Below are 27,538 nucleotides of genomic sequence, written 5' to 3'. Positions count from 1 at the left end.
CCAGTCCTACTTGAAAAAAATTATTAAAGAATAGCCTTGTTTTGGTAAGAAAGGAAATTAAATCTGTAAAGAAGTAATAAGATTCAAGAATTTGAAACATTTCTATAAGTATAAAAAAGGACTGTAAAAACAGTAATAACACAGTTTTATTTGCAAGGGGTGGGAGTGTGGATTAAAAAGTACGTAGCATGTAGGCCAGTATTTAGCCAGTACCATACACCACTGCAGTACTATGTGAGACTTCCTGAGTATCCCTGCAGTCCTCCTTCCTATGGCCCTACCATGCCTGGGCAGGGCTGGAATGTCCCCAGGACCTTCTTCCACTGCCCATGGTTCTGACTGGTTGATGCCTGATGCCTTTGTGAAAAATTTTGACTGCAGGTGGGTCCTGTCAGATAACAGCATGTAAGGTGATAGGTAAGTAATGAGTATGAAGGTGTTCCAAGGTTCTTTTATCATATTAGTGAGGGCAGACATGTTGACTAAGTATGTCATAAGTGGGCATTTAACAGTTGCCTCTGAAAGCAGTTAAAATGTATATCTTCTAAACACAGGAACAAAAAATAATTAATGAAAACTTTAATACCAGAAACAAGATAGAAAACAAGAAAAATAACAGTAAATATAAAAAGTATAGATAGTTGTTATAAAACTAAGCATGTGAGATACCGCTCATCACTTAAATAAGTATATTTGATTGAATTCAAAAGTGAAACAGTGCTATTCACAAGCGATACATTGAAAAATATGCCATTGAAAAGATGAAAGTAAATTTCAATCTAGACTAGTACTCAAAAGGAAAGGCTTTGATTCTACAAAAATGGTTGGTGAATGCATGGGTATTTATCTGTTTTTTAAGATAAAACATTTAGGGTACATATATATCATTTTTTAGATGATTTTCACTTTAACCAACTTTTTGTGATTAGCTGACCAACTATTATACTTACCAGTATTTTAGTACTTTATCTGTGGTTGTTTTCTCCAAAATCCATTACCTTTTTTATTATGTAATAATAATAAATCACGTATATATGTTATGAAGCATAGTAATAAAATAAAAATAGCTATGAATCTGTTACTCAACTTGTAAACTTTTCTCCCATTCATCTTCCTCCCAGAGGTAACCTCTACCCTTGTTTCTTGTTTCCTTTAAAAAAAATTTGTAACATGTATGTATATGTGTGTGTATATATGTGTATCGCTCAGTAATATATTTTTGCTTGTTTTTGAACTTTATGAAAGTGAAACAACTGTGTATATAGTGTTTTGTGTCTTTTTTTCTATTCTGTTTCCAAGATTCATTCATATTATACATAGCTGTATCTCATTCATTTCACTGTGCTATAAAATTGCACTGTCATTAATCCATAATTTTATTCCATTATTTTGATATCAGAAATTTGAGTCATTGCAGAAAATGGACGTCTGTATTCCATTTTTATTTATTTATTTATTTTTACTATTTCAAATAGTGCCACTGTAAATACTTTTCAATTTAATGTACACATGCAAGAGTTTCTCTAAGGTATGAATAGGAGTTATTCTCAAATTTAGCTACTTACTCAGATCACCCTGGGAGATTTAAACAATTGAAAACTAAGTCCCTCCTTCAGAAATAATTACTTAATTTGTCTGGAGTGTAGTCTGAGCATTTTGAGTTTTAGAAAAGCCTTTCAGGAGGTTTTAATGGGCCACCAAGGTTCATAATCACTAGTATATAGCTGGGAGTGGAGTTTCTGACTATGTGCCTTTTCATCATTGTAATCTAGTGTCAGATGTTTTCCTACATGATCATACTAGTTTATACTCCTACTAGTGGTTTATGGATTTCTACATCCTCCTCTATATTATCAGACATTTAAATTTTTCCTAATCTTTTGAGTATCAAATTTTCTTATCTTTAATTTTCCTGAATACAGATAGTATTGATCTTTTATAGTTTTATGGTCCATTAATGTTCTGATTTCACCACACGCCTCACTACTCTGTATTACAACACCTGTTCCTCTTTATTCATTTAAATTACATTCTAGCCCTGAAGTTATTTGAATATATGACTTCAACTTAGTTTGAAAGGGACTTAAAAATAGCTGCTTGTCAGGCATGTTCCTGGTGAGAACTTGTTTGGTTAGGATTACTCTTACTTGTTGAAAGAGCCATATATTTTATTCTCTGACTACTTTTCTTTGGGGAAGACAAAGTATTTCTTAGATTTCAGACTTTTTATGTGAATCAGTTTTTGAATAAGCTCCTAAGTAAATGAAATATCTTGATTATTGAAAAAGAGAACAGTGTGTACTTCCACCTCTCACAAGTTCCCCAGCACTCCTGTTAGCGACAGTAGTAGAAGATGGTGTCGGGGTCTTCGTTGTGATCTTCTCTTTTATTAAACAAGTTTGCGTCGAGATAGTTTTGTGCTTCTAAGTTCCGTGGGTGATTTGTCAGTTGGGAGGTAAAGGTTGGAGAACAGGTCCTCTTCAACATTTGGGCAGGCCACTGACTGAAGCCTGATGGTAGCTGTCTTTTTCTTTGAGTTGCTGCAAACTTGTGGTTTGGGTTTTCTCCCACAAGGAGAATTGTGGGAACTAATTGTGTATTTAAAATGTCAGGTAACAAATATAAGAATATCCAGGCTGTAACTGGAGTTTTTACATTTAGCAACAGAACTGCAATTCAGACTAATATTAAATAGAGATTTTTCTTCCTGTTGTAATATTGCTTCTCCCAGTATTATTATTTTTCCCTTTTTAGAGAATTATTTAAGAAAGGCAATAAATAGGCACAGATTACCTTGCTAATTAATACAGTTTTATTAAAATACTTGAAATGACAGTTCCTATAAACATGTTATAATACAAGTTCTTAGAGATGGTCACTTTCTGATTTAAGCTATAGCCGTAATAGTTTATAATGAGCTTTAAAATAGCTTGACATTTTATCTTTAATGAGTAACTATAACAGGTAATTTCCCTTTTATTTTAAGTGAAAGCAAGCTTCAAAATCTAGGCCTTTCAGAAGTTAGAATGATTAAGTGTATAGGAAAGAGAGAATACATTGACTTTGGAGTTCAGAAGTAATTTTACAAATGACTACTACATTTCTTTGAAAATTATTTTAATCATACAACTCTTGTTAGATTTTTAGTCCTCTGGAGTATGAACATTTTGCTTTTAATGTTTATATTCTTAAACTGTGCTTATGAAAATTTATAGAACTTAGTAACTTGAAATTAGTAAAGTATAGCTATTTAAAATATAACTTCTAAGATGAAAATGTCCTCATGTTGCTTTCCCAGTACCATTTTGATGTGACTACTATAAAGGAATTCAAGTGTCCCAAATTTGAACTGGTTTATCTCCTTTAAAAAATTGAAAGGCATTTTTGAAACATATTGTTAAAGGGGAGAATTAAAATATGAAACAGTGTTCTTTGTCTATTAAAAGAAAAAGAGTTTTTTATATGCATCTGTGTTACTGCTTTTTGGCAGTGTTTCATATGTGTGGTAATAGAGGTTAATAGAAGTGTAGAATAATTGAAAACAAACTGATGAAAAGTATTCCTTGTTTTGGGAGAGTTCCTTAAACATTTTTAATTGTGTGGTTCTAATCTGTAATCAAGTATTTCATTAACATTAATTATTCTCTATATATTAATATAATATTGTTGTTTATATATTTTCTTTTGTACCTGTATAATTTTTTTTAGATTTAAATTTCTGCCTGAGAACAATACAACTATTAAGAGAACATCAGAGTTTTTGACTTATAAAAAGAATATTCACTTATAAATAATTCCAGACTAAAATTTAATTAAGATTTGTCTTAAGAAAAAGTATCCCCATTCTCTTACAACTAATTCTTCTTTTTATGTCTTTGATTCCATTTCATCCTGCCTGCTACAACACCTTACGCTGTCAGTTATCCCTTTATTTCTCAAATTTGTAATTTATCTGGTTAATTCCTACCCTAATTCGACCACTGATTATTTCTTTTGATCCTGCTGTGTTATATTTGATTCCATTCTTTCCCTCTACATATTATCAGTTGCTTAGTCCTGTGAATTTCATCTCATCTCTGTCATCTCATTTTATAATTTGAACCTTAAATTATATAGTTGTAATATTCTAGAAAGATTTTTATTCTGTTTTGTTACTTAAATATGTGTGTTTGGGGTTTTCAGAGCATTGAATGAAATGTGGAAATGTCAAAATCTGCTCCGACATCAAGTAAAGGATTTGCTTGACTTGATTAAGCAACCCAAAGTAAGAATTTTTTCTTCAGTGTTTTTTAAAACACATGTATTTTAATTACTGTTTACCATTGCTGCTACAATTCTGTTTGCACAAGTTCTGACTGTAGAAGTTAGGATTCCTTGCTTAGAAAACTCTTAATTTTTAAGAAACTTATTAGATAGAAAGTGATAAATGTTTACATCTGCAAAAGGTAATAATACCCAATATAAAACAGAGTGTGGGTCTATGTACTCAAAATTAAAGTTTTTTGGTAGCTTTAATATAAAGATGTAAACAATAACTCAGCATTATTGAAAGCATAGAAAATAGAAGGAAATTACACTTTATGTTGCCACTGTTAAGATGTTCCCTACTTTTTTGTATACGCTTGTGGTTTTAGAAAGTTTCAATAATTATGTAATTATAGTTAGGTATCTTGATATTTTTACTTAATATTTATGGAGATTTTAATGTACTACCTAGTACTTATAATTTAATGGTGGTATTCATCCATTGGGCGTATCATATTTTATCTTTTATCAATCATTTAGAATGATTCTAGGGTTTTTTTTTTTTCATTGACATGCTGTATATAGACATGCAGAAGGCATAATTCATCTAAAAAGCAGTGTGCCTGGTCATTTTAAATTGCCTTCAGGGAAAGCAAGAGTATTCTTTTTTTCTTTTTCAGTTTAGAGTGCTCTTTCTCAATCTCTCTTCCACACATACACTTCACAGGATAGAGGTCAGTGGAGCAGTGTTGTTTTCATCTAAGGGGTGAAAATTTTCACCTTTTCCCTAGACATAAATTCACCAGTTGCTCTACAAATCAAAAAACTCACACCATTTGTTTGAGTGGTTTATAGTGACCCTCTCACTATTTTTTTAAACCTTCAGATCACTAGTAATAAGACATTTTGTACCACTTTTTTGCCTAATTGAAGCTTACATTTGAGTAATATTTTTGTTTTATAGACAGTGATCTCTTTGTGTTTTATTGAACATAACCTTTTTTCTGTGATTATTGAGTATATTGAACCTGTTAAAATATGTTTTCCCTTAAAATAAATCACTTAAAACTAATTTAGTGATTTTGCTGTTTCCTTTCTCTTAAACCCTGTTAAATTAGTATGTTTTAGCCAATAAGCATGTTTCAGTTAGTGTCATAATACGGTAAGTTAGTATGTTTTCGTTAATAATCTCTGGATAAAGTGCCTCTCTCTGCTGCTTGGAGCTCTGTGTATTTACCTCTTTATGGCCAAAGATGTAAGAGTGTTAATTAAAAATATAAGGTGTTCTTACTTACATGTATATAAAATTATTTGTGTTTAGGTATTACTGAAATTAGTAGCATCCAGGTAGTATATTAAATGTATAAATCATATGTTAAACAGCATGATGTGTGAGATTGTAATCAAATATAACTTTGTTTTTGATTATCACTGTTCCTCTAAAATTTATGTATTTAGATGGAGCTTCTTCATTGTGCCTGTTGTTAAAAATTGGGAGGGTCTTAGACTTTCCTGCTGAGTCATATGTGAAATCACTAAATACAGTCTCAATTCAACTGAAATGTTTAGTTCTCTTCTACAGTGTGGAATTTTCTTTTTGCTTGTCTTAAAATAATAATCCAGTTATCCACATTAAAGATGGAGTTCTCATTCATGTGTGATGGGTTTGAAAAAGTAATAGAATGGAGGAGGATAGCCCACCACCGCTTCATTCCCCCCAAATAAAACAGTGGCAATAGAAATCTTAAATGTTTCTAGACAGCTGTTTCATGCTTTAAATTCCAAATATTTGGGAATTATTTCTTGAACTTTATTATGCTTTAACTCTCAGTTCCTCTTAGCAAGCTCATTCTCAATAGGTATGGTCTGTTTGTATATATATTTGATTTTATTGCTTTCAGTTCAATGTTTATTTAGCTCAGTACTTTAAATAAACTTGCTCAATGACTTTTTTTGTTTCTGTTTTTTAAAATAACACTACTCTGATGCAGTGAATAATTAGCACTCTAAGAAACATCTTTTATACATGTGACTTTACATGGCATAGTACATGAATGTATTACATACAGTATAATGTAGTGAATTAATTCACTGAAATAACACTTCCCTGATGCAACCCATAACTAACACTCTTAGAAACAGCTTTTTGATGTGTCAGTCACATCTTAATTGTCTTTTTTGTCTTCCCCATAAGCTTCATGACTATGCCTTACAGCTCTCAGGTCTAAACATTGTAGGAGTTTACCCTGTTCTTTCAGCTCTAAAAACAACAGCAGCAACAACAAAAACTCCCAAAATATCTACCTGTTCCAAAATGTAGTGCAGCTGTCTGATTTCTGTTTGGAGGCTAACACAACAGGGTGAGATAAGAAAGTGGAGAAAGAATTTACTTTTACCTCCTGTGCAGTTTATCTAGAGTTTAATAAAAATAATAAAGAAGGTGACAGTAGTGGTAAGAGCACGGGTCTGCAGCATTTAGTGGGTTATGCTTGTCTAATTTTTGCAGAGTTTGATGAAATTTTTTGTCAGGGAATTTTAATTTTGCATTTTTTTGTGTGATTTACAGACAGATGCCAGTGTCAAGGCCATATTTTCGAAAGTGATGGTTATTACAAGTAAGTTATTTTAAAATCTGTATAAAATGTAATTTTAATTGAAATATTTTTATAATTTAAAGTGTTTCATGCAGTTTTGTTCTAGGCTATGATAATACAGGAATTTTAAATTTTCTTTAGTTTCTTATGTGAGCTAGAGCTGGAGAAAGAATTTAGTACATAAATTTATTTTTAAGAGTTTATTTAAATCATCACATAATAACTACATACATAACAGCTTCTTTGAAAAAATATTAATTTGCCTTTTTGCTTTAGGTGATGTTAACTAAAATGATATTTCATTTAACAGTAAATACAAAAGGATTATGTGGAACATCTCCTTTGTTCAGTGTAAAAGTAGGGAAAAGTTGCTGTTTTTGCAGGTTATTTGCCTTTCCTCCAACCTCAGAGGTCACTGTATAGCAGATGGGCAGAGGGATAATCAGAAACACCTGGAGGAATGCTTCTACTGAGCTTCCACTTGGTGATAATGAAGAGATCTTAAGATGAATCTGAGACACCAAATATTCCAAGATGTATATGAAAGTAAAGTTAAGACACTGAAGATAATAGTAAACCTAACTCACTGGGTTTTGGATTAAGTAATGGGAGTATTAGAATGAGTAGAACTTTAAGACCAAAATGTCTTTCTGTCCTGGGAAAACTACTTTCCAGTCACCTGGATAACTTGCTAAAGCAAGTTGTTTTGTGCTATTCCTTAAAAAAAAAATAATTGGATGTTTAAAGAAGAGATCTTGCTCTTTTGCCCAGGGCTGAAGTGCAGTGGCACAATCATAACTCAAAGCTATCTTGACCTCGTGGGCTCAAGCCATCTTCCTGCTTCAGCCTCCTGAGTAGTTGGGACTCCGTGCATGTGTTACCACACCCGGCTAATTTAAAAAATACATATTTTTAGACACTAGGTCTTCCTATGTTGCCCAGGCTAGTGCTGGCCTCAAGTGCTGGGATTACAGGTGTGAGCCATGGTGCCTGGCCTGTCACCTTTATTTAGTTTGGCTATGGATTCTGTCTCCTAAAAGAGATCATTCCCTAAGTTCTTCTTCTTCTTTTTTTTTTCCTGTCAGTTTTCTTCCAGTGAGTTCAGTATTTCCCAGATTCTGTTTCAAGGAATGCTAGTATCCTGCAGGTGTTAACTTAGTATTGTGAGAAAAAGGGATATCATTGTCATATGTGTTTATAGAATGCTAAATTAAAGGAGTTTTCTTTCTCCCTTCTTTTCCCTCCCCCCTTTTTTTTCTGAAGTAGTAGGCCTTATTGTAGCCTTTATTATGATGCCCATCCTTTATGAAGGGGCTGTAAAATAACACTTTCCAAAATTATTTGAAAAAAATACCTTTTCCTGAACACTGTTACACTCCATTGAACTACTAGTGATCTTTGGAACATAGATTGCGAAGTGCTGAACTAGCAGTTTTCCAGCTTACCCTCAGGTGCTTATTATGTAAACTTATAAAAACATTCCATTTATCTTCTATAAGTGATCATGTTTATCTGTTGTACTATAATGTGGTTCTCTTTGCAGATTTTTTTCTATTATAGAAACATGAAAAGGTCATACAGAAGTATTTAGGATTAATATATTCATAGATTCTTAACTACATTAAGTCATTTAAATATCTCACCAAGACATAAAATGGGATTTCAGAATTGTATGTGAATTTGAAGACTATGTTTACTATATTCGTATTTTGGGATTCCTTCGAATTTCTACTACTATTTTGATATTTTGATGGTCCAAAAATCTGTTGTTGGTTTTTTTTTTTTTTTTGGCGGAGTCTCGCTCTGTCACCCAGGCTGGAGTACAGTGGCGAGATGTCAGCTCACTTGCAACCTCCAGCTCCCAGGTTCAAGCAGTTCTCTGCCCCAGCCTCCCAAGTAGCTGGGATTACAATCGCTTGCCACCATGCTGGGCTAATTTTTGTATTCTTTTAGTAGAGACGGGGTTTCACCATCTTGGCCAGGCTGGTCTTGAACTCCTGACCTTGTGATCCACCCACCTCAGCCTCATAAAGTGCCGAAGTTCTGTTTTACAATTTCTGTTGTTGGAGATGCCGTATTCTAGTCTGGCTCTCTACAACAGTTAAGAAGCCAGGAGAAAAAGATACCACAGTCAACATTTTACTAGCTTTCATAAGTATTTTGATACATAGACACATTAGCAGAATAGTATAAAAATCATTTTTGATTTTACAAAGACTCATTGTTTCCCATGCAGTAATGACTTACTCAGCAGTAACACCTGGAATAGGTTGCTCAGTATATGTCACTGCTAGATAGCAAGAATGTATATGTAAACTCTCTGGGTTGGTTTAACAATAAACAGGGAAATACAGGAAAATAGTTCTTAAAGGTAAAACTTAGTGATTAATCTCTTAAATTATAAGAGAGCAGTGTGTGCAGCAAGCTCAAGGGGACATTAATAAAATGATATTATTCAGGTTGACATTTGATGCCTTTAAATATTTACAAGGGATTACTTAGAAGTAGCCATTCTAGTCTTTTCTTGCATATATGTCCCTTCACAGTGATCCTGTTTTATATTTCTAGAAAATATATTTTTATTTGTGAAAATTGACTCTTGAAGGTGTTTCACAATTTAATTTCTTAAACTAAACTGAATTTGTAGGTAAGGATTTTAAAGCAATAAAAGAAATGAAAACATTGACCTATTATTATTTTAAGAATTAAAAACATTGATTTTAATTGAACTTTAATTTATTTTAAGGAAATTTACCCGATCCTGGTAAGGCTCAGGATTTCATGAAGAAATTCACGCAGGTGTTAGAAGATGATGAGAAAATAAGAAAGCAGTTAGAAGTACTTGTTAGTCCAACATGCTCCTGCAAGCAGGCTGAAGGTTGTGTGGTAAGGACAGAAAAGAGCTAATGTTTGAAAAAGCCCCCAAATCTTCTTTATTGTCTCTTTCTTTTCTAAAAGTAATTTATATTCATCATATTAAATTTGAAAAATGTCACATAAATAACAATGCAGATAAACTAATTTCTCTATAGAGACAATTGCTGTTAATATTGTGGTGTATGTCCTATAAAGTGAGATTATCTTATACATACAGTTTTGTACATTTTACTTTTTCATTAATTAGTCTTTTATAGTATTTAATAGCTCCATAGCATACGATTGAATACATGTACTATAATTTATTGAGTAGTCCACTATGTTACACATTCACATTTTTTCCTACTTTTTGATTACTATGAAGAAGAATATAATTAATATTTTTACATAGTCTTGATTCTTTCTTTAGGATAAATTCTAAGAAGTACAATTGCATAGGTTGACAGCTCATTTTTAAAGCCTTTAATATGCTTTGGCAAATTGTTCTCCAGAACTGAATTAATTTTGTGCTAATCACCAGTAATGAGAATGACTGTTTTCTCACACATAACAATATTGGTCAGTGTCATTGCTGGAAACAAAACCCAAGTGAAAACAAAAACACAATTATTTTGATAGTATTTATATTTGTTAGTCGCTAGTCATCTGACCGTTTTTTCTCCTTGGGATTATTGGCCATTCATATTTATTTTGTAGGTTGTGTTTATAATATTTGCTTTTTTATAGAATGGTATTTGTCTTTATCTTATTGATTTGTGAGTTTGTCATATGGCATTTGTTAAGTTGCAGATTATTTTCTGTCAGTTTTAGTTTACCCTTTATTATGTTCTTTGCATACCATAGTTTCTATCTTTATCTAGGTAAGTCAGTATTTTCCTCATGGTATTTGACTTTGCTGTCTTGCTTATGAAATCCTATTCTGTTATAAGTGAATGAAAATATTTATTGTTGTCAGTGATTCTTAATCTGTTACCTATGTACCTTCTGAAATGCTTTTTAGAGAAACATGATTCTTGGCTTCACCCCGTATCAACTAAATGAGAATCTTCAGCGTTAAATTCAGGAATCTGTAGTTTTAACAAGCTCTTCTGATAATTTTACTTCCTCAAGTTTGTTCATCCAGTTGACTCTTGATTTTATTCATTTGTATTTTTATCCTTTTGGAATATTTTTGATTTAATATATGAGACAGGGGCCTTACTTTGTTTTTATTCCAAATGTCTATCCAATTATTTCAATACGGTGTATTGACTAGTCTACCTTTCCCTGATTACTTGAAATATTACCTTTTTCATATGCTAAATCCTTAATTTAGTCTTTTTTTCTGGACTTGTTCAGTTCTTATTGATTTGTTTATTCCAGCGTCAGTATTACATGGTTTTAATTATTGTTGGTTCTTAATATTTTAACATAATGATTTGTTTAAATGTACTTTTGTAATACTGAAAAAATCTGTATTACAGCGTGAAATAACTAAGAAGTTGGGCAACCCCAAACAGCCTACAAATCCTTTCCTGGAAATGATCAAGTTTCTCTTGGAGAGGATAGCACCTGTGCACATAGATACCGAATCTATCAGGTATTTGTATATAAAATACTACGTTCTCATTGCTGTTCATTCATTCATGCATTCAGGAATCGGTCATTGTTGAGTGCCTGCTATATACAAGGCACCAAACTAGCTACACATCTGTGTGTACTGTGTACTCCTCTGTATATATCTGTATTTGTATATGCACACACACACACATACACATACACACACACGTATATACACTCATCTGTACCTGTATATTTGTTGTTTTTCTTGTTATTTATCTTAATTTTAAGGATTGGTTCAAATTGTGTGAGAAATTGTCAATCTAAGCCTAATTTTATCTGTTAACAGTATACCAGACACTCTTCTTTTTTGTTAACTTGCATAGTTTACGTAATATAAATAAATTTTATTTATACCCTTGGGAAATTAGGTGAATCTGTTGCAAAGGAACAAATGATGCATTTTCACAGATAATTTGAGAACTGAAAATGTTGTTTTTTAAAACAAACCTCATTTAAAGTTTCAGCTTTTGATACTACCTGTGACAAGTTGGAAACTTATTTCTTTTTATCTCTGCATTCCCTTTTGTGAAATGTGGGAAGAGATGTTTTTTATTTTTAAACTTTCCCTAAAATGTTTTCCACAGTTGAAAAAATAAAGTACTTATACAATATATATAGAGCATACTGATTTACTAGTCATCAATAGTGTTCTTTGAGAGGTATATGTTATAATCTAAAATAAATAATACTAATGATTTTTTCATCTTGTACTCAAACCCTTTTGGGGATGTTTTGTTGGGGAGGGCATTGGGCGTAGCTTATGGTCATTGACCCCTTACAAATAGAGAGACCCTACTTTGGTTACTTGTCAGTCACTTTGGACTCCTCTTGTATCAGTTTTCATTTGAAGAGGTAGTTCTGAGGTTTAAAAAGCAAGACAAGAAGTAGAAGGCTCTGTATTTTTAAGAGGAAGACTCTGAATCAGACAAATTTATTAAGTAAATTTGGGCGTGGTGGCTCACATCTGTAATCTCAGCACTTTGGGAGGCCAAGGCGGGCAGATCACTTCAGGTCAGGAGTTTGAGATTAGCCTGACGAACATGGTGAAACCCTGTCTCTACTATAAATACAAAAATTAGCTAGGTTTGTTGGTGTACATCGGTTTTCCCAGCTACTTGGGAGGCTGAGGCAGGAGAATTGTTTGAACCCGGGAGGTGGAGGTTGCAGTGAGCTGAGATCACGCCACTTGCACTCCAGCCTGGGCGACAAAGTGAAACTTCGTCTCATAAATAAATAAATCAGTGAAACTTTGTCTCAAAAATAAATAAAATAAAATAACATAAGCTTTTTATTAGAAGAAAGTTTGAAAACATCATGTTTCCTTTTGATCTATTATTGTTCCTTTTCTGATGTTCTAATGAGGTTTTATTGTATGTCTGTTACTTAGATATTCCTCACCTTTTAGGAGGCCTAGATACATTTCTGACTCTGACAGCTGTGCCTGACACACAGTAATATTTGGTAAATGGTTTAGAAGGGCTTAATATTTCCTTTATCCTTTTTTATTTCTGTGTATATTGTTCTACTTGCTGGACTAATAATCAGTTTTAGATAATTAAAAATAATTGTCATTTATGTGTTTGAGCTCTGACCTGCCATGAAAAATATAATAATAAAGATATTGATAGCATTAATAAAGAACAAATTGAGTAACATTTTGACCTCATTTGAATGGGCAAGGGAAAAGAACTGTTTTTGAAAAGAAGCATCTGAAAATATTTTATTATAGTTGTTTTTGCAGTAGTGTTAAAAACCAGCTATGTCAAATTTGTATTCGGTTCAGATATGTATATATGTATATGCACATATATGTAACACAGGATTATTTTTCTTAGACATTGCTAGTAACATTTGAAAAAATGACTTTTTTTGGTCATATTTTAGTGCCCTTATTAAGCAAGTGAACAAATCAATAGATGGAACAGCAGATGATGAAGATGAGGGTGTTCCAACTGATCAAGCCATCAGAGCAGGTCTTGAACTGCTTAAGGTAAGTATCTATTTAAAATTAAGTGCCTAATTAAATATCTGTTTAACATATACAGTTTATATTATTTGTTTTTGATGTTTTCTTAAGTTTATATAATTCAAAGTAAAATTTTCTTAGTTGTTTTAGATGATTTAGAAATTGTATTTTTATTCTTACATGTGATCTGATTATTTTGGGGTTTAAATGCTATAATCTAGCCTAGTACTAATTACATTAAAATAGTGGAATATAATTCAGGATGTCATTAGTGAGCAAAGAAGGTACAGCTCTACTGCAGAATGAGCGAAATTCTTTGTCAGACTTTTTTGTTGTTTCATAAAATATTCTGTCTTTTACTGATTATAAAAATATTAATTCATTATTGACAACTTAGAATATATAAAATTACAAAAAACATAGGTTCATCATACATAAACATTAGTTTCTTTTGTTTCCTTTTAATCTTCCACAGATACATAGTTGGGATCATTGAGATCAAGCTGAATATACAATTTTGTATCCTTAACTAGTTTCCCTTATTAAAATATAAGCATTTTTCTTGGTATTTTTCAAGAGTTTTTTTTTAAGAGTGTCTGAAGCAGATCTGATTTTTGGCTGTCATTTAGTAGCTGTCTGCCTTTGACCACATTACTTGCTTCACTTCCTCATATGAAATCAAGATAATAATTAAGGCCGGGCGCGGTAGCTCACGCCTGTAATCCCAGCACTTTGGGAGGCCGAGATGGGCAGATCACGAGGTCAGGAGATCGAGACCATCCTGGCTAACACGGAGAAACCCAGTCTCTACTGAAAAATACAAAAAATTAGCCGGTCTTGGTGATGGGCGCCTGAAGTCCCAGCTACTTGGGAGGCTGAGGCAGGAGAATGGCATGAACCCGGGAGGCAGAGCTTGCAGTGAGCCGGGATTGTGCCACTGCACTCCAGCCTGGGCGACAGAGTGAGACTTTGTCTCAAAAAAAAAAAAAAGATAATGATTAAGTGCTTGTCTCGCAAAGGACATTAAATCATGTACATGAATTTCTTAGCACCATGCCTAGCTCATGGTAAAAATAATAATAAACATTTTTGAAATGGTGATTAGTCCATTATTTGGGGTATCATACTATCCTACTGAGGTAGGAGGGAGGACTGGACTCCGGAGGTGGGGCTCAGACACAGGACCAAATTGAGGACTAGCTAAAACAAGGGCAAGACAGAATCAGCTTTCCACAAGACACGCCCACCAATGTACCTTGTCGGTTTACCATTGCTGTGGCAATACCCGTATATAGAAATACTATAATAGTAATATAGAAATACTATATTAGAAATAATAATTAAGGCCGGGTGCGGTAGCTCACGCCTTAATAGTATATTAGAAATACTATTTCTAATATATATATATTATATTCTATATAATATATAGAAATATATTATAATATTTTTATAATAGTATATTATAATAATATTTCTAATATAATATTTCTAATATGTTACTGTCCCTTTCCTTGGCAATGACCTGATGACCCAAAAGCTACTCCCTCTTCCCTAGGAATTTCTGCATAAACTGCCCCTTAGTCTGTATATAATTAAAAGTAGGTATAAATATTACTGTGAAACTGCCCTGAGTTGCAACTCTCTGCACCCTACCTGTGGGGTAGTGCTGCTCTGCAGAAGCAACCATAGAGGTATATGTAACACCTCTGGAACTGTAACACTGCTGCTTCAATAAAGCTGTTTTCTTTTACCATATCACTGAATTCTTTCCTTGGCAAAGCCAAAAACCCTTGCGGGCTAAGCCTCACTTTGGGACTCTCCTTTCTCTGTATCACTAGTATTTTCCTATTGTTGAATATTTTCATTTTACTACTTTCATTCTTACAAACAGTACTAAGCTGAGTGTTTCTATGTAAGATGTCTTGGCAATGTCATATTTTTTAGAAAATTAGGAGAGCATTATTGAGTTAAAGAGAGTGACCACTTTCAAAATTCTTGGAGCAATATATATTTAAATTGCTGTACAGGGAAATTTTACCCATATATAATTCCATCAGTAGTATGTGAAGGTGCCCATCTTTTTAACCTTCACAAAATGGAATATAATACATTTTTAAAAGATTTGCAAATCTGATAAGCAAAAATAATGTTTTAATTTGTATATTTAATACTAGTGAGGTCCACCATCCATATGTTAATCATTTGTGTTTTCCCTATGGTAAATTCACCATTTTTATCCTTTGTTCGTACATCTACTGACATCTCTGTCTTTTGTTTTTTTTTTTTTTTTAGCTGATTTAAATGAGCTTTGTATTTCCTTTGCTTTTTTCCTGATACATATTTGATATATGTATAAACATGTGTTCTCTTATATGTAAATTATAAAGTATAGTAACCAAGTGAATACAGGTGAAAAGTAAATATGTAGTAACCAAGTGAATACAAGTGAAAAGTAAATAGAGTGTCACATTAAATTGAATATTAAAAATACTGTTCAAGTTCCCTGAGTAGTCTTTTTTCTTGCCTACTCACATCCCCTCACCAGGTATCATTGTCCTGAATTTTGGATGTATTATTCTTTCAATATTCTTTATATTTTATCATCTATGTATGTATCTCTAAATAACATTTGCTTATTTTGATTATTTTAGAAACATAAATGTGGCATTATACTTAGTATATTTTTCTGCTGTGTGCTGTTTTTTTTTACATTCCACATTTGATTCCTTTTGTTTATTTTATGCTTAAAAAAACCCTGTCTTGTACAGAGGGTTTTTGTTGTTTTTGTTTTTTTAAATCTTAAACACAACCCATCTGAAATTTATTTTGAAAGTGTGTTGTGGGGGTGGGGGGCCTAATTTGATTTTCTCCCAATAGCTATTCAGTTTACTCAGGACTATTTATTTTCTGTTGACCTCTTTGTAATCTCTTACAATTTATATAATCTATTTTTTTTTATATATTCTAGAGTCTACTTACTGCCTTATATTTTTTGTTTCATGATTATTCTAATGTTCGTACCATTGTGATTTGGTTATTGGAACTTTATAGACTTCTTTACTGTCTTGTCAGTGTTTTACCCCTTTCCCTATTCTCTTCTTACTTAGTCTCTACTAATGACATTTATTGGGAAGATGAGAGATGTTTTGTTAAATTGTCTCTTCATGTCCCCTCTTCTCCTCTCATTCTCCACCAAAAAACCTGAACAATAATCAAAATCCAAATTATTTTGACTAAAATTATATTAACACGTAATTTAACTTTGGAAGAAATTACTTCATTATATCATACAGTCTTCCTACAGAGGAACATTTCCGTTACATAGTTGAGTATGTTTTAAATTTTGTTTATAGTGCTCTCAGATTTTGGTTAACATAATTTTTTTTTATTGACTTTGATTTATAGTATTTCTAATATGTAATATTTTGGATTTGTATTATAAAGATGAAAAAATTTTACAAATCATTTTTATGATTCATTTTATAGGTACTCTCATTTACACATCCCATCTCATTTCATTCTGCTGAAACATTTGAATCATTACTGGCTTGTCTGAAAATGGATGATGAAAAAGTAGCAGAAGCTGCATTACAAATTTTCAAAAACACAGGAAGCAGAATTGAAGAGGATTTTCCACACATCAGATCGTGAGTTGAGTTTATTTTGATAAATATTGTGGACATCAGAAACGTAATTATTTCTTGATTTATGTAATAATTGGAATCTTTCAAGTTTTGAGGAAAAACTGTCTAAGTTACCTTAAGTCTGTAATATTCAGTTTAGATTCTCCTTTCCTGGGAGTAAGCTTTGATTCGTATTTTAGAAAATGCATGAACTTGGGGGATAAACATGGCATATCTTTCTGATGTATCAGTTTGAGTGTCCCTGGTATATTATGGCATAGAATAAACAATTCATATGAATTTAAGGTATGATGGGAAATTTCAAAGGAATTTCATCAGGACTGTCTATAATATTCTTTAGTTTCCTCTGTGATTCAGGGTACTGAAACAAACAAATTTCAGAAGCAGTGCTTTAATTGACACAAGGAAGTAGAGAAGCATGGAATATTTAACAGCAGTGCAATTTTTTCTGTGTTCCAGTATTTCCCATAATTGCAAATTGAGCTGTTATCCTGGGATAATCATAGTGCAAGATTTTATAATCAGAGGAATAAATCTTCATTTCTTACATGTCACTGCTTACTTCTCTATGTGTATCTCTTCTTCTAGTTCTTGGAGAGAAGATGGAATAGGTGGTTCTGATACTGGCGTAGTCATAGGTAGTTGCTTTCACCTCTACCTCATCACATCTGGCTTACCCATTAGTCTGGTTAGTTGTGATTGGGGTACCATGGTTTTTATGGCGAAGAATTGCCTATGGGTCTTTTCCTTAGAAAGAGACTGGGAGTAAAGCTAGCTTGCAATTAAGAGTTTCAGGTATAATTTTTGTTATTCCTTTCTGTTCATGTGTACTTATTTCTAGAAACTGCTGATAAATAGAACAAAGGCATTATTATTATTTTCTTTTTTTTTTGAGATGGAGCCTCACTCTGTTGCCCACGCTGGGAGTGTAGTGTGGTGTGATCTCAGCTCACTGCAACCTTCACCTCCTGGGTTCAAGCGATTCTCCTGCCTCATCCTCCTGAGTAGCTGGTATTATAGGCACCTGCCACCACGCCCGGCTAATTTTTTGTAAAGTAGAGATGGGGTTTTGCCATTTTGGCCAGGTTGGTCTTGAACTCCTGACCTCAGGTGATCTGCCTGCCTCAGCCTCCCAAAGTGCTGGGATGACAGGCATGAGCCACTGTGCCTGGCCGGCAATTATTTAAACGGTAATAGAAACATACTAAAATTTTATAACAGTAGTCTCTCTGGCAAGAGTAAGAAACCTTATTGTTTGAAACTGACTTCTTAATTTTTTTTTTTTTTTTTTTGAAACGGAGTCTTACTCTGTTACCCAGGTTAGAGTGCTGTGGCACAATCTTGGCTCACTGCAGCTTCTACCTCCCAGGTTCAATGATTCTCCTGCCTCAGCCTCCCGAATAGCTGGAATTACAGGCATGCGCCACCACACCTGGCTAATTTTTGTATTTTTAATAGAGACAGGGCTTCACCATGTTGGCCAGGCTGGTCTCCAACTCCTGGCCTCAAGTGATCCGTCTGCTTTGGCCTCCCAAAGTGCTGGGATTACAGGCATCAGCCACTGCGCCTGGCCCTGACTTCTAATTTTTAAGTAATCCCAGAACATAAGCTTCCCTTTGGATGGCGCTGTGTCTCTCCTAGTCAGATCAGAGATGACTTTGGTTTTATGTATGTGTATTTCTCGCACACACATATGTAATACCTATACATACACACACATTATGTATAGACTGTATACAGCCGTATACCATTTGCTGAATGTCCACCTATTATACTGTCTCATTTAAACATTGTAACAATTCAGGGAAGTGCAGTTATTATCCTGGTTTTCCAAACGAGGAATCTAATGTTCAGAGGTAAATGGACCCAGGTCATATAGCTAGCAAGTGACAGAGCCAGGATTTGAATTTAGGCCTGTTTGGCTCCAGTGCCTATGGTGTGATACCCATTACGGCAGTTTCTTTTCTAATTAGAGCATCGACAGAGTTCAAGTTTGGCTTATTCCCTGGAGGTTTTATTATTTTCATTCTAGATTGTTTTTCTTAGTAACTTTTATATTTTAAAGAAACATGGTTTGATGTATTTGTAGAACCACAAGAACAGGGTCAAAAGGTGGACATTTTGAAATGTAAATTGGACATTTTAAAATGTATTGCTTTACTGTGGAACTGAAGTATTTAAAATTATTTGATGTATATACTGAATATATTTCAGATACTTCTCATGAGGAGAATTAACTCAGCTGATACTGAATTCCTACAGTGTGCACACACTGTTCTTGATGAAATAACTCATAAGAATTTCTTCCAGGAGATAAACTATGTATGTAGATTTAATGTTTTATTAAATTAGGTGAGTTGATTTTGAGGAAAAATAATACAGTTAAGAGACTGTTGATTAAACCATCTTCCCTTGAATTCATCAAAATAATTAAAAAGAACCTAAAGAAAAATGTGTCTAATAAAGCTACCACAAACTGGACAGAATTGGCATCAGATGTGCCATTAAGACTGTATTGAATGTGAGAACACTGACAAGGGATATGTATTCGCAGTGTATTGTAAGTGTCCTATTATTTGCTAATTTAGAGGGAGGATATTGCTATATGGACACACTTTAAGAGAAAGAAAGAGAACCTGATTTTAGCTGTACTAGGACTAAAGGAGAGGCTTTGTGGTCATAGTATTTTTCTTTAGGTCAACCTGTTTACCAGGAAGAGCAAAGTTTAGTGATGAGGTAAGACAAAGGAAAATAATGAAGGAAATATCTTTTTTACCGACTTTACGGGAGCAGAAAACAATTATACGCTTGACCCATTAAATGAAAAACGATGATGAGTTATGGGGTTCCATAACGATGAATTGTATGAGTTCCATTGTGACTCAGCTTGTCTCTCAGGAGTCTGACTCTCCTAAAAGTATTTAGATGTGCCAAAACTGAGGATCCTATCACAGCATGTGATATACCCATAGCTCCAGTGACTGGTTCTTACCCTTGTAAGAGTTTTAACAAATTTGGAGATAAATTACACAGAGAAAAAGGACTTACTACCTTTAGTCCTAACTTTCATTCCTGTGCTACTTAGCCAGGTGATGAAGCAACTGTAGCCTGAGTTGGGAGCTTTTATGTTAATTTTTTAAGGGACATGTTCAGTCATCTGGGAGATGCTAACTATACTTTTGTTTAAATAGCAAAGCCAGAGAGAATTTTTCTTACTTGAAGATGAATTAACAGAATACAGATAAGCAAGTTAAAAAACACAAAACCTATGTAATGATCTTAGCATTCCAAAGTAACTGATAAGCAATATTTAGAATCGAATATTCTTAGAATCGAAAGTCTTAGTCATTTAAGCTGCCAAGAAAGGTAAACAGCAGATTACATGAGAAGAAAAAAGATAACAAAAATGAGATAATACATGAAAAAGGGCTAAGGATATTGATTATAGAATATAATTTAATATAGGTAGCAAGGAGCAGAATAAACAATATGGAAGATGGAATCAGTGAGCTAGAGATTTGGCTTGAGGAAATCTGCATAGAATATGGAGAAATTGGACAGAAAAAATGGAGTTAAAGAGAATGAATTGCAGATAGTGAAAAACCATAATTGACGTCTATGGAGAAGATAGTAGAATAATGGGAAATGGAAAATATTAAAGAGAATAATAATAAGTTTGTTTTGAATGATTGAAAATATGAATCTGGAGATGAACACTCATTTTTGGAAAATATACTGGTGCAGTTTGCTAAATTATCAGGGATTGCAAAGGTGATTTTGCAAATATCAAAAAAAACTAATTAGGTCAGTACAGTGGAAAATAATGAAGCTGGCTGACTTCTTTTCAAACCACATATAATTTCTGAAGTTAATGATTCAACAGCTGGAGAGTTCTGATGGAAGAAACAGTATAACTAAAGAATTTCCTAGGTAGTCCTAGTTATTTTTCAGTAGGGGCAAATGAAGGATATTCTTAAGTGTACAGGACTCAGTAAATGTACCACCTGTTCTTTTAATCATGAGGTTACCCTGTCTACATAGTTGTATGCTTTTCCCTCTGGAATTCAGTTTTGCTTATGCCCTCTAAATCTGGATTTTGTTTTCTTTTTGTTTGTATATCTCTGATTTGTCTTTGCCTATCATTTTACTCTAATTATTTAACTTTTAGATATGGCTATGTAAATATATTTGAAAACCTGGATTTTTAAGAATGATGTAAATAAGTTCAAGACGAGAAAAGACAAAAACCAAACAGACTATAGTTATAAAAGAAATTGAAACATTATTCTCTAATAAAAGCATCAGTGTAAGTTGTGTCTTGAGGGAGATATTTCAAATCTATAAGAAACCAGGAATTCTAATTCTTTTAATTGTTCAGAGTATAGAAAAGAAAGCACTTATTTTCTTTACAGCGATGATAACTCACATGAATACTAAAATCTAGTAAAAGATATCCCCTCACCCCCTAAGAAAACCCTAACACAAATCTCACTAATAAGTGATTTTTGTATAAGTAAGATATTAGTAAAAAGATAATTTAAATAATAAAACGAGAATATATTGTGGCCAAACATGGTTAATTTTAGGAGTATACAGAGAGGGTTGCTATAATATTAGTAAGCCTACTGTTTATGTTTACAATTTATTATATAAGTAGGGAAAAGGGTACACAATAGATCTTTTTTTTTTAATAGATGCTGAAAGGGCTTCTGATTTTCTTTTTTTTCGTTTTTTTTTTTGAGACGGAGTCTCGCTTTGTTGCCCAGGCTGGAGTGGAGAGGCGCGATTTCGGTTTACTCCAAGCTCTGCCTCCTGGGTTCAGGCCATTCTCCTGCCTCAGCCTCCTGAGTAGCTGGGACTACAGGTGTTCACCACCATGCCCGGCTAATTTTTTGTATTTTTAGTAGAGATGGGGTTTCACTGTGTTAGCCAGGATGGTCTCGATCTCCTGATCTCGTGATCCGCCTGCGTTGGCCTCTCAAAGTACTGGGATTAGAGGCGTGAGCCACTGCACCTGGCCAAAAAAATTAGTCTGTTTCTAATTAAATCTAATAAGATAGGAATCAGTACCTTCATAACATAATTAATCTCTTTCAAACCAATAGGCAGCATCATGTAAAACACCAGTAGTATTCCCAGTAAAAGCAGGAACAAGATGAGAAACCACACTATCTCTGCTATTGTATAACATTGTTTTGGAAGCATTAACTAGTGTAATTGTGTAAGAACATAAAATAAGAAATACAAGTGGGGAAAGGAAGAGGCTTTCATTTTTCTTGGAAAATCCAGGAGAATCAACTGAAAAACTACTCAAAATGGAGTAGCCAAAGTAAGTATGTAAAAATCCAAAATTTTTCTTATATAACCAACAGTCATTTACATTATTATGGGAATAAACATCAGAAGACCTAGAAGTAAAGTGTACAAGAAATTTGCAATGCTGTAATAATGGTGGATAGGGGGATATAATATTTAACAAATAAATTGGCCAGGAAAAGTTAGGTTACCTAGTAAATAATTAGCAAGCAGTTTTGAAAGGAAAATAGACTCCTTACTTTGATTTTTACATATATTCCAGAAGAATCAAAGACAAATTCTTGCATTATTTTAAGTGTGTAGCGTGGATTTGCTTTAAGTATATAACATGGATTAATCAAAGTACTAGGTAACCGCTATATTTTTATAACTTCCTTGTTTGTAGAGGAAGGGACACTAATACCAAAGTCGTGAATGAAATATTGATGGATTGGATTATCATTATTATTACTATTATTATTTTGTTGAGAAAGAGTCTTGCTCTGTCACCCAGACTGGAGTGCAGTGGCTCAATCATGGCTCACTGCAGCCTCAACCTCCGGGGCTCAATCAGTCCCCCGACCTCAGCCTCCCAAGTACTTGTGCCTACAGACACATGCCACCATGCATGTCTAAATTTTGTATTTTTTGTTGAGACAGGGTTTTGCCATGTTGCCCACGCTGGTCTTGATCTCCTGGGCTCAGGTGATCTGTCTAACTTGGCCTCCCAAAGTGTTGGGATTACAGGCATGAGCCACTGTGCCTGGCCTGGATTGTATTATTTTGTTAAAATTCATTTGTTTTTTTTTGTTTTTTGTTTTAAATTATTATACTTTAAGTTCTAGGGTACATGTGCATAATGTGCAGGTTTGTTACATATGTATACTTGTGCCATGTTGGTGTGCTGCACCCATCAACTCGTCATTTATATCAGGTATAACTCCCAATGCAATCCCTCCCCCCTCCTCCCCCATGATAGGCCCCGATGTGTGATGATCCCCTTCCCGAGTCCAAGTGATGTTATTGTTCATTTCCCACCTATGAGTGAGAACATGCGGTGTTTGGTTTTCTGTTCTTGTGATAGTTTGCTAAGAATGATGGTTTCCAGCTGCATCCATGTCCCTACAAAGGACGCAAACTCATCCTTTTTTATGGCTGCATAATACTCCAAAAAAAAAAAAAGTGAAACCAGAAGATGATTAAAAGGATGCAACAGATAACAATGAACCTGGGAATGCACATGAAGACCTAAGATTCAGATAAAACTAAGCAATTTTATAACCTGAACCAGAAATAATGAAAAGTAAAGTTCTTTGCAGAGTGCAGTGACTCATGCCTATAATCCCAACACTATGGGAGGCCGAAGTGGGCGATCCCTTGAGGTCAGGAGTTTGAGACCGTCCTGGCCCACATGGTGAAACCCCATTTCTACTAAAAATACAGAAAAATAGCTGGGCATGGTGGCGCACACCTGTAATCCCAGCTACTTGGGAGGCTGAGGTGGGAGAATCACTTGGACCCAGGAGGCAGTGATTGCAGTAAGCTGAGGTTGCGCCACTGCACTCCAGCCTGGGTGACAGAGTGAGACCCTGTCTTAAAAACAAATAAAAAATAAAATAGTTTGTAAAAGTTAAAAAAAAAAAAAAATTCATTTGTTGCAAAAGATATATATGGGTTACCCCCCCACCCGCAGCCCCTGCCCCACCATGTATGGTATGGTTCTAGGTGTACGGTACCATTCTAGGTGTTGAGGATATTGTAATAAAGAGGACAGGCTAAGTCTCTGCTTTATATTTTAGTGGGGGTGAGGAACCACTATTTAGCTAAAAGCCAAAATCATGAAATAAGTTGGAAACACAAATTATATGCTGGAGGACTATTTTCAGTAAATATTAGTTAGGAAAGGTTAATACCTGCAATGTATAAATGTATAAAGACTCTTTTTTTTTTCTTTTTGATACAGGGTTTTACTCTGTCTCCCAGGCTGGAGTGTAGTGGCATGATCTCTTGGCTCACTGCACCTCTGCCTCCCAGGTTCAAGCAATTTTTGTGCCTCAGCCACCCGAATAGCTGGGATTACAGGCATGTGCCACCACCCTTGGCAAATTTTTTTGTTTGTATTTTTAGTAGAGACCAGATTTTGCCATGTGGCCCTGGCTGGTTTCGATCTCCTGGCCTTAAGTGATCTGACCGCGTTGGCCTCCCAAAGTGTTGGGATTACAGGCATGAGCCACCGTGCCCAGCTGCAATGTATTATATAAAGATTATTAATGAAGGAATAACAAATATAAGCCTCATAGAATACTAGCAAAGAGAACGAACAGGAAGTTTATAAGCAGGAAGTCCTGTCAGCCTTCCAAATCATGAAAAGATGCTTATGTAATCAAGGAAATACAAATAAAAGCAATTATGTGATGTAACCAGTGTTAGCGTTCCAACAGTGCTCTCTTGGGAGTATAAAATGATGCCATGCTTCTAGGTTTGTAGTGTGGTAATATATGCAAACTTAAAATGTGTATAGTTTTTGACTCTGCATTTTCAGGAACTTATCCCAGAGATAATTAGAAAAGATGTGCACATAATCTATCATATAGTTCAGGGTTCAGTCAGAGAAACAAACTATACTAGGTGTAAAGTCATGTACTGCGTAATGGTATGTTGGTTAATGATAGACCAGATGTATATGGTGGTCTTGTAAGATTATAATGGATCTGCACTATACAGCGGTACAACTTTTATCTTTGATACCATATTTTTTCAGTACCTTTTCTATGTTTAGATATACAGATATTTACCACTGTGTTATAATTGCATATAGTATTCGGTACAGTAACATGTTGTACAAGTTTGTAGTCGAGGAGCAATAGGTCATACCATATTGACTAGGTGTGTAGTGGGCTATGCCATCTAGGTTTATGTAAGTGTACTCTATGATGTTCTCACAACAATGAAATCATCCAGTGATGCGTTTCTCAGAATGTATCCCTATTGTTAAGTGAGGCATGACTGTATTTTAAACAAATTAATACAGATGTTTAAAGGACAAAAGAGAAAAAAGTTGCATTGGTAATCCAGAGATACAAATTGGTGGAAGCAGCTAGTACCTCTAGAGCTGGTGGGATAATTGGGAAGAAGTAGTGTTAAGAGGTGGGGGAGCCCTGCCAGTTTCACCCAACACACTGCCAAAGTATGGTATGGCCTGGCTGTTGTTGGGGAGCAGTGAAACTACTGCTCAGAATGCCTTAAGAAGCTCTAGTGCCTTGTAGTGGAAGAAATTAATAGGAAACCAGCTCTTTGCAGATTTACAGCTCCAGGATCTCTGAGCAGATTATGAAAGGGTAGGTTTAAAGCTCAGAGACAGTATGTAAACAACCAGCACAGGGATATTCATGGTATTGTTGTTAAGGTGTTTTAAAAAATTTTTAAATCTAAAATGCTTATCACTATGAGATTAGTTTTGGTATAGCCATATACTATACATACACTAAGAGCTATGTGACTGTTAAAAAGAAGAGTGCTTAGCAATATTTGACAAATGAGGTTCTACACACATTGTTGGTTTAAAAAAATATGTTTCCAAGTACTATGTATTTTATATCCTCACTTATTAATGTCTGTATAATAATATGTCTAGAGAAATTTTAGGAGTGTTCACCAAAATGTTGACAGTATTGTTTCAGGGTAGTGAGATGCTGAGTTTTTTCTTCAGAGTTTTCATGTATTTTTCAGTTTGAATGTATTTTTCATTTTCTTTATTGGTATGATTGTTATCAAGGAAAAAACTTGAAGGAAGAAAGTCAATTTAATGAGGGAATAAGAAATTCTTTTTAATAGGAAAAGCAGTCAGCATGGGTGGTTATTTATTTTCATTGACTTAGTACTGCAGAATTCTTAAGATTTTTTTTTGTGTTCATTGTTTCAGTTTGTTTTCTGTTAAAATAACTGAGTATGTAAAACATTGGATGAGCTAAAATTTCACATAACTATCTTTAACAATCTCAGCTAAAGTTGCTGCTAGTGTGAACAGTAATTTTTCTCTTGATTATTGGGGAAAGAGATTATAGGTGTTTGCATTATCAAATCTGATTTATGAGAAGATAGATCTTGTCTATGAAGTTTAGTTACTGAAGTAACCACAGAATAATAATCTTTTATTTCACAAAGAAGCCACAAAACATAGACTAAAAGATTAGTGTTTTAGTTACACTATTTTTTCTCCACGTTTTATTATTGAAAATTTCAAACATACACAGAAGTAGAGAGAGAACACAAATCCCCATGTATTCACCAACCAGCCTTAACAATGAATAAACTTACAGCCAGCTTTATTTTTTCTGTGCCTCCACAAACTCCCTTGTTCCTCTTATATTTGAAGGCAAATCCCAGATGTTGTCATTTCATCTATACATCTTTATCCCAAACACAGTTAACACTAATAACTTAATATCCAGTTGGTTTTCTCAAAAAATGTGTTTTTGTTGTTGTTGTTGTTGTTGTTTGTGTCAGGGTCTCGTGCTGTTGCCTAGGCTGGAATGCAGTAGTGAGATGGTAGCTCACTGTGGCCTTGAAGTGACTGGGCTCACGTGACCCTCCCACCTCAGCCTCTCAGTAGTTGGAACCGCAGACACCACACCCGGCTACTTTTGTTTTTTTTTTCTAAACTTTTTGTAGAGATAGAGTCTCTCATTATGTTGCCCAGACTGGTCTCAAATTCCTGGGCTCAAGCCATCCTTCCTCCTCAAAAATGGTTTGTTTGATTCAAGATGCAAGTAAGATTTATACATTGTGATTGGTTGCTGTGTCTTTTAAGTATCTTGTTTCTTGTGGGCTTTCTCTCCAGCTCTCACTCTGCTTGCAGTAGGAATCAGGTTGTTTCTCTTGAAGGGTTATCCATAGACTGATTTTTGCTAATTGTATCCCTTAGACATAATTTGATAGGTTCTTCTTTGTTGTTTGTTTTAATTTTTTGTGACAGGGTCTTGCTCTGTTGCCCAGGCTAGAGTGCGGAGGTGCGATCACAGCTCAGCGCAGCCTCGACCTCCTGGTTCAAGCAGTCCTCCCACCCAGCCTCATGAGTAGCTGGGACTACAGGCACATGTTACCATGCCTGCCTTATTTTTGTCGGTTTGTAGAGACGGAGTTTGACCTTGTTACCCAGTCTGGTCTCAAACTCTTGGGCTCCAGCAGTCTGTCCACCTCAGCCTTCCGCAGTTCTGGGATTACAGGTGTGAGCCACTGTGCCTGGCCATATTTCTTTATTTTTTCTAAAATGGTGATTGAATCCAGAGACCTGATTAGATTCTGGTTCAACTTTT

At 34.3% G+C, this 27,538-nt stretch overlaps 1 protein-coding gene across 5 annotated transcripts in view; it reads left to right on the top strand.

Annotated features, from left to right (window-relative positions):
- PDS5B (PDS5 cohesin associated factor B) overlaps window positions 1-27,538 on the top strand; it is a 176,223-nt gene that overhangs the window by 95,180 nt on the left and 53,505 nt on the right. For all 5 annotated transcript variants that reach the window (XM_023208803.1, XM_023208802.1, XM_023208804.1 and 2 more), the window contains exons 14-19: window positions 4,183-4,264; window positions 6,812-6,860; window positions 9,586-9,725; window positions 11,180-11,295; window positions 13,203-13,308; window positions 16,771-16,931. In XM_023208803.1, coding sequence (XP_023064571.1) covers window positions 4,183-4,264; window positions 6,812-6,860; window positions 9,586-9,725; window positions 11,180-11,295; window positions 13,203-13,308; window positions 16,771-16,931 — 654 coding nt within the window. The remainder of the gene's footprint in view (window positions 1-4,182; window positions 4,265-6,811; window positions 6,861-9,585; window positions 9,726-11,179; window positions 11,296-13,202; window positions 13,309-16,770; window positions 16,932-27,538) is intronic.

This window comes from Piliocolobus tephrosceles, chromosome X (genome assembly GCF_002776525.5).
Source record: "Piliocolobus tephrosceles isolate RC106 chromosome X, ASM277652v3, whole genome shotgun sequence".
In the NCBI taxonomy this organism is placed as follows: Eukaryota; Metazoa; Chordata; class Mammalia; order Primates; family Cercopithecidae; genus Piliocolobus; species Piliocolobus tephrosceles.
The sequence above is the reverse complement of the archived record's forward strand: the minus strand, read 5'-3'. Positions and strand labels throughout refer to the sequence as shown.